The 8,979-nt window shown below is 37.1% G+C and overlaps 2 protein-coding genes across 2 annotated transcripts in view; both read right to left on the reverse strand.

The window, feature by feature from the left end:
- LOC139973658 (uncharacterized) overlaps window positions 1-8,979 on the reverse strand; it is a 52,255-nt gene that overhangs the window by 38,398 nt on the left and 4,878 nt on the right. The window lies entirely within an intron of this gene.
- Window positions 8,741-8,979, reverse strand: part of LOC139973660 (techylectin-5B-like) — a 2,421-nt gene continuing 2,182 nt past the window's right edge. Inside the window, exon 3 of the mRNA XM_071980482.1 lies at window positions 8,741-8,979. This exon is cut by the window's right edge and continues 207 nt beyond it. Coding sequence (XP_071836583.1) covers window positions 8,837-8,979 — 143 coding nt within the window. The 3' untranslated portion in view covers window positions 8,741-8,836.

Raw genomic sequence — 8,979 nt, forward strand, 5'->3', positions numbered from 1 at the left:
ATTCTGATTTTTATCATGAAGCCTTCACTAAGAGCCTCTTGACATAATTGTCCCCCTTGAGTCGACCTGGCTCTGCGCTCCATAGATATAGTAGAGAACATTCACATAATTATCAAATGGGAGGTATACATTTCATTACGTAATTATTAATCGAGACGTATCGACTTTTAGCGATCATTCCTTGGGCTTGGAACTAACGTTCATCGCGTTACTGAAGAAACATGTTAAAGGTTTTATTCAGCCATAACATATAATGTGGATATTTTATATTAAAGGTTGAATTTAAATATACGTTCGGGTAACAAGTGTCATTAGTATTTTAAGTTTTGAAATAAACGATGCATTGCACAGGAAGAAGCAATGGCTGCGTAATACAATTAAGCGTGTTGCTCTCCCTCTAGAGGAAAAGGACGTATTCAGTAGATATGATGGTTGTCATGGTAGAAATTTACGAGTGGAATGCTTTCATTATTTAACCCTGTTTCTTCTAAACCGTTTTGCTGTACGCTGTAAATTACGTATATTGTTGTATATGTTCATCCTTATTTTTCATAATGTTAGACACTAATCAGATATGTTATCAAAGGGTAACATTGTTTCCCTAATTTATGCAATGATACAAAGAAAAAGGTGGCAACCTGTTTCAAGAAGACACTGACCAGGTCAACTTAATGAAGTAACTGGATGCATTGGAATACCGGATTACTGTTCAGACGGCGGTCAATTCCGGCCACCGGAAGAACCCACACCCTACCCCAACACATAATCCACCCACATTCATGATTGGTTAATGAACGTTTGTTTGTGAAAAAGGAAAATTAACATTTGATCTTTGTCTTTCTGCAGATTAACCCTTACCCTCTTACCTTAAACCAATCTTTGTCCCTCATAGTTCACCTCTCCCTGTTAGTTTTTTCTTCTCTCCATCCATTATCTACTAATCCTCTTACTCATATCTCGTTTGTGTTTACATTACTCATTAACCTGTCTGTATTATATGTGTGTATTTGTCTCTTATGTTACTGTTACTTGTCAGTCAGACTCTGAGGAAGATCCTGCTAGGATTTAACATTTGTTTGTTTAAGACATTGATTTAATTTACTTAAAGATCTTGATAAACGACACAGTTAAGCCTAGTCCTACTTTATAAAACTAACTTTGAATAGTTACAAAATATTAGGTATTAAAGTGGTGCGGACACGCTGTGCGGTGTGAAGGTCTTACTTCGGATGTACTGTATGGCTTACCGTACGGCTGCAAACACAAACCAGGCCGTCCGCATATGCAACTTAACCAAATTTTCTCGTCGTTCTGTTAACCAGCTGATTGAAGATGACAGACGTCGGATTAATATTAATAAGTGCTGTGAACCTCATCACGTGTATAATCTTCGAGGAAACGGGCCAATTTGGCTTATGACTATTGATATGTAAGGTTATTGTTATATTACACGTTACTCAACATGCAATCATATCCTTTAACTATTTTTGAAATAAAGACCTATAGGTCATGTTAATATGTATTTATCCAGCTATGCAAAGAACAAACGTTCCCTTAGACCCTTCCATGGACGACAACAAATCTTATCCTCCCACTACAAAACAATATGCTTCTGCCGCTTGGTTAGAGCCTACATCGTATCATGAAACATTAGCTCTCGGACTCTTAGGATGGTGATAAAGATTCGTTTGTTCTTTCATACCACGAACGCTGGCTATCTGCCTGTCATGCAATACATTACCACATCTCATGTGATGATGATTCTTGAACACTACCAATTATATAACGGCTTAAATTATGTATACTTGCACGTTGCTAGATTTTGTGCAACTGAACCCAACCCTGTATTACCATGTACTGCTTATGCTGGTAGTACATCATCACATCGATATACCACAAGGGAAAATTCGTAGCCTCAACAACACAAAAGATAAAGATGGATGCCAACATCTGCAAACGTGAATAGTTCTATGGTACATTGGCTACTTATCTACTTAGCAATGTCGTATCATTGACAAAAGAAAAGATAAACTTATAGATACCAACGTATGCATACTTGCATATTTACATTGTAAGATACTTTACTTAACGGCCTCAAAGCTAACTATCATTTCCAAAATAAAATTGCATCGTTGACACACATACATTTGTCTCTCTTCAATCGTGATTTTCTATTACGTTTATAACCTTGTGCAGAATATTGTTTTGGGGAAGTTAATGATAAACGGAAATAATTCCTAGCGTAAAAATAAGAACATTACCGAACAATAACATTGGTAATTTAACTTAGTAGATATTAAATTCTAGACTCCGTACCGTTATGGTATCTAGATACACGGGTTGTGGTAAATGACTGTCATTGAAGCACAACAAGAATGTTATAGTCTATCTAAAAACTGTTTTCTTATGACAAACATATGCGTATTTGAAAAACCCCATCAATATCAAAGTTAACTATTCTTTGTGTAAACGTGTGGGGGGGGGGGGGTCAGTGCGGATTGTGGGGAGTCTACACAAACACCAGGAGAAAGTCCTTGATAGATTTTCTATTTCATTCGCAAAAGTTTAACTTCCGATCTGGCTACTAGATTAAATCAGAAAGAACATATGTAGACCTTCCTGATTTATAGAATGTAAACCTCGATCTGTCCAGTCTGGCCAGGCGATGACTAAACTATTACTATAGTTGAGATGTGGTATACACGCTGATAATCAGCATACCCCTAAAATATTACCGTTAATTAGCAGTCTGAAGCCAATCAAGAAGTAGGTACATCCATCAGTTCTATGGCTCTGTGGATTGGGTAGAATATTACAATGGGATCCAGCAAGCTCAATTTCGGGTCCACCGCGGATATAAGTCAATGAAACAATTATGGTTGTGGTACGCCGACATCTTTGAGGACAGTGTTCAGCCATATTTGATATTCTACCATAATACTGAAGTTCGTTGGCACCCTCTGTTAATGTAGAGTCATATTTGACAGTGACTTCTGTTAACATGAAGTCATATTTGAACACCAAATAAGATCAGCCTATGTCAACTTTAGTACAATATAGCAGAACACGAGATCGTGTTTCATCTTCGTTTAAAAATACAATTTCTTTCTTGAGCCATGGGAACGAATCCTTACTCATAAAAAACAAGTAAAATGGTGCATTTCTAAGTTGATCACCTTACTAGTACAGCGGTATCGAAAATGGAATAATACATCATCTTAGATATTATCAAATGTGAATACAGAGAAAATGTCTACATTCTCGATCGTTTTATTTCGAAATATTCCAGCATGTGATAACTACCGTACGTAAAATTCAAACTTACAACTGATACGACGTTGCTTTTCCCATTTATCTAAAATTGTAAGTAAGCAGAATATGTATAAAATCGGTCTGTTTTAATTTGATGGTGGTAATTTTCTCGTACAGTATGTATTACTGGGGTATAGTTAAAGTAGATTCTTATTAACAGTTGATATAAGAAAGTAAGTGGAATACACTGGGAAGTCCTTTCATGGGCTTTATGTTACAAATGACAACGAATAATAATTTGCACCGAGTTTGGAATGAGCACACTGCTTGATGATGCTGCTATTCCTCTGGGGAAACTTATGCAAGAATGATGTATGCCCGTGAAATTATTAACTATACCCAGATTAATCAACATACCCTTTAAGCTGTGAATCAGCCAACATATATTGAAAATCACCATTGAAATATGTATTGAAATATGTATCTTGTATGAAAACTTCAGATTTATAAATAAATAACTATTGCAGAGGTTAAAGTTATTTTTTAGTTCAGTACACAAGGTATATGATTCAAAAAATACATTTTCACGGTGTACCAAGACAATTGGTAAATCTATTACGATGTAAAATGTAATAATTGACGCAAAATGTAATGTTAACCAGATATGTTTTGACGCAAAATGTAATCAAAACATAACGGGAAACGTAATAACACATAATGCAATAATCTGTGTCGACCAAGACAAGCGCAATGTGTGCTCAGTATAGTAATTGAATATTGCTGGAATTTCTTACACCGCTACTATCATTTGCAACGAATAGTTATAACTAATGAATAGGTGGAACGCACTTTATATTATTTTGAATGAAGAATGTCATAACGATATATTTATTTTTAAATTGATTTGAAATGATAGATAAATATAGCCAAATATTTCCTTCTTTATTAATACCAGCGTTGAAAATACTTGTACCAATTTGTACCAATATAATATGAAATATAACGAACGTTCAATAAGCGGATATCATCTACCGGCTAACACATCGTCTTTAAAAGGAGCCGCTATTTGTAATTACAAAACAGGATGTATGGTATATTTCTCATACCGCCGGATTTTCCCAATATGTAAGACAGATGTTCATAGAGTTCTTGATTCGCTCACTCGTTCTACAATGAGCATTTCAGATAGTATGTTATTAATACTATCATTTTTTCGGGAAGAGGGGGATTCGTTATTGGCATATGAACATGTCAATAAAATAAAGTTGTGTTTCGGCAAAAAATCGTGCAAATAAAATTACTTAGCTCGAAGAATAAACTTGTACACAATGTGCTACAATAAACAGAACGAACTCCGTTATTTCATTTTTTATACCATTTATGTAAACTATGTTAAAATTGAAATTGGCCGAAATTAATCCTCATTAGCAACCGACTTGATAAAAGACAGGCCGTTTCCGTACGATATTTACAAACTATGAGATATGAGGTTAACAGTCTCGATCATTTGAAGCTTATTGTAGGATATATTCTCTCAATTGAATTTATCATATATTACGTCATTGTTTTGTGAGTATAGTGTACGACGATAGACTACACGCGGATGTACATTTCGCATAATATGTAAAGCATATAATGATATTATAAAAATACACGAGGATAATATAAATATAAACTACCCAATGATAAACTGGAAATACCTTTTTTAAGTTTAGTGTAACTATATTCAAACAATACTGAAACATTTTATCAGATGTTGAGCCTGAAAATCCAAGGTCAATGTTAAAATAGTCGGTAACATAATTAGAAACGATTTTGTTATATTTTGATAAGGGCGGGTAGAAAATTGCTTCATAGACCATCTTTCAGTCTCCTCATTAATGGCAGAGAAGACAAGTGGAGTGACGAATACCAACATTCTCTGATATTGTTCCCCGTATAAGTAAGCCTACGTGTGTCAGTTTGATTAAAAAAAGTACATACTACGTGGATCTCGTTTAGCAGATACAAAAACAAATTTTGGTTTTGATACCCACCGCCCCCCCCCCCTCACCCCTATCCAGACCATCTGAAATGTTACTACTCGGGCTTGAAAATGAACAAACAGATGTACACTTTTGCCTGAGAACCAAGTACTTCCCATGAAAATTTTTTCATCCATAACATTTTTGAAGATTGTCACCAGTCACACCTCATCGCATCTCCTGTGGATCATTGCTTTTGTAGGTGATTCTATGTCGCGGCCCACAGTACCCGTCAGCCCAACTTTTCAAGGTTTTAAGCCCATTATTTGTTCAGAATTTGAAAATTTACATTTCTCGTGAATATAATCAATTCAAAACATACCCATAATGTTGCACACAATTTCATCTATGGACAACCAATATAGAAAAACCTCCTTCAACCCGTAATAGGCCTGTCAAAATTGCACGAGTAGTGGGAATTGTGATGGAGAATGTTGGTCAGGGAATTCTCGAAAATTCAGACACAGTTAATTTATTGGTGTACAAATATTAAAGTCTCTTATAACGTCTACTATAAAACTTCGTTAAAGGAAATGAAAAGATACAAAATACTTCCGAAACCGAACACTACACACGTAGACAGTTTGAAGGCTGTTCATCGTGGAACGCTATTTTCATGCTCACTGATGTGATGTGATATCTGCTGTTTGCTTTACAAATTCGAATAATTGAAATCAGACTGTAATAAATAAATTGTATCTGTTTATTGTGCGATGCCCCTATATTTTTTCATTTCGAAAGACACACACTTTCAAGTTCATTACACACTGAAGGATTCGATTCTCTATCTGCCACGTTCACCAATGCCAATTTGGAAGAGAGGAGGCGGAGGTTTGGGCGGCAGTGATCTGACAGGTTTCCTCACAACACCGTACTGGCTTTCAGCATTGGTGTCATCGTAACAATAGCTCACCTGGTATAACAAGCTGTCATAACGACTCACATCGCAATGCATCCTCGAAATGTCACTGCGGTCGATGTGTTTCAAAACATTAAACGAGTTTAGGGAAGTTCAGATGAAGCAGTATTGCCACTTGCAGAGTGCTGTAGCCGATCATTTTGTCGAATGCCGGTGCTAATTAACTTTTTGTAGCATTTTTATCACAACTAGTCCATCGAAATGAGCAATATATATATAGCTTATTACGAAGACAAAACATATTACCGTAGCTGTACATGTCAATGGGATATTGCGATATGATGAGTCAAGGACATTGACGATTTTGGGGAAAGCCTATTACAATTGTGTTGCCGCTTTGAAAGATTTTCACCGTTTAGAATGTCAATAAGAATTCAATGAAATAAATATTGTCTTTGTATAAGGGAGGGTTAGGGAGATACGGAGTTTATCGTAACCCTCCCCACCCCCCCCCCAAAAAAATGACCCAAAATGGCGGGGAAAAAGCGGGAATTTCATGCTATCTATATTCCCTTAGAAGCTCAATCCCGACCTATCCCACACAAGTCGGGAAGAGCGGATTATTTACGCCCACAAGTTTTATAACTCTGCGGTTTGCTTCTAGGCTGTCCTTTAAAGTTTACGATATGCTACTATATACAACACATAAACATACACGGGCCGCACTTCATGAATGAACATATTAGTATATTACTACGTCAGTGACATTTCCACTGATTTGTTTATGTCTACTATCCGATTGCATAGGCAAATTCCCACGGAAGCAACCTCAGGAATAATGCGTGTAAAATTTATCATTGTTGCCATAATGTTGCTTTCACAGTCATGGGTCTCTTTGATAACTGCATGCATCAAATAAAATTGAGTAGGCCTAATACAGCAGTGAAGTAAATAACTTACATATCTCTTCTTGGCTGCCATTGTGCTATAGTTACTAACAGGTGATACAGCCGATGTTCAGCGCTTTACGTGTATTTTTGAGTTTCCCGAAACTATTTTTCTATGGAAATATGAAAGATCTTGGGATTTTCATCCCTATAGATATCGCTAGATATTGCTAGATATCCATACAGTACAGTAACCTTAAGATTTCTTGGGATTTTTCGGGCCTGTATTTGGGACATTGCAAATTCGGGAGTGGTTACACTGCATGCAGGTCAGTGCACGACCTCTAGGCGTCACTAATACACAACCCGATCACTTGTTATCGACGAAGTGGTGTGTTGCCGGATTTTGTCATGTACATGGTACTACGGGCGAAGGTCATTAAGTTTCGTAACTCATCAGGAAGCGATAAGAGGGTAGGGCGTAAGGTTGTGGGGCGCGCGTTTTCATGCAGATGGGAACAATCTCGAGAAGTGATGGGTGCGTCCGCCCCCCCCCCCACTCCGCCCATGATACACCCTTGGATCCACGACATGATATTCACAGGAGATGTGCTCAATTCTCCAATCGCATGCGGAATTTATTTTTAGATTCATTGTAAGAGTGTATAACATTTTATATCTGGATGACAGTGTTGCATCGAAGGACATAGGTCTAGTGCAGTTCGCATATAGATTCTGGTCTAATACCGAAATGCGTCATGTTCCCCGACGACTCGGTCGAGTTTGAGACCAGCCACAGCCTGTTGGTTTCATAGCACAATGAACAATATTTTAAGGCGTTCATACACACACGCGTTATTATAGACCATATATAGTCTAAATATAGACATAAGTGAGAGAGGAAAATGGAAACTTCAAAAAAGGAGTTGTCGGTGTAAGGGTTAGGGTGAAGCGCACGCCCCTTCCGAAATTCTCGATCCGTCACTGGCTACCCTGTGTATATAATATGGATCGGCGCTGTTACTATGTCACTGTTCCTTTTTCTCTTCCCGGTGTCTTGGTGTTTTTCTTCTACTCCCAACATTTTTTTACTTTTTCTTTCTTTCTTCTTTTTTTCCCCTTCCTTCCTCTCCTTCCTCCTCTTTTTTCTTTCTCTCTTTTTTCCCTTCTTGTCCTCACGTGTTGTTTCTCTCCTCTTTTACTAACCCGGGGGTGCGCGCCCAACGCCCCCCCCCCCACACACTGGAAACGCGCCTCATAACAAACATGTACGTTCAGACACTTTCGCTCGGATTCGGTTGTAGACGTTGTGGAGTAATGTTTGCACTTTTTAACACACAACATTATTCCATTTAGTCCTGTATGGGTTGGGTGGGGAAGGGGTCTGGTGTATCAAATATACGAAAAAGTTGTTTGGCACGATTATAATACAACTTATATCAATAGTAAGGTATGCTAATAACTATATATGAATTTCGGTGTGTATTTTGTGTACGACTGGTGTCTGCGTTTCTCTTTTAACAAAATTTTACAAATTAAATAAAAACTCGGACCCTTTTTTTGCAGTATTACTTTATTTATTGTAATTTAAGTATTGTCGATATCTCTTAATTATTTGCAGTGATGAAAGACTCACCAGTAGAGCAATGTCATATAGGTTTTCGCTCCGATTTTTTAAGTTGTCATTCACCTTCGAACAAGAAACTTTTTTTAGTGAATGGTCCAATTTAATGGGTTTAATGTTTTCTTATGTTGTTATCCATAAAGTCTATCCCAACCACGCTCCGTTTGGTCATATGTATTTAACTTCTGCATTATGACGAAAATGAATCGTAAGATCGTTCATCAACCCAAGAGGTTGGTCGAAGTTTCATCTCAACATATTGGACGCTGCAGTAATTACTATAATAAGAGTAGATCATTTCCCCGTTGCCTCCATTGTAGACACCGTTGAGGT

Source organism: Apostichopus japonicus, chromosome 9, assembly GCF_037975245.1.
Source record: "Apostichopus japonicus isolate 1M-3 chromosome 9, ASM3797524v1, whole genome shotgun sequence".
NCBI classification, from domain to species: domain Eukaryota; kingdom Metazoa; phylum Echinodermata; class Holothuroidea; order Aspidochirotida; family Stichopodidae; genus Apostichopus; species Apostichopus japonicus.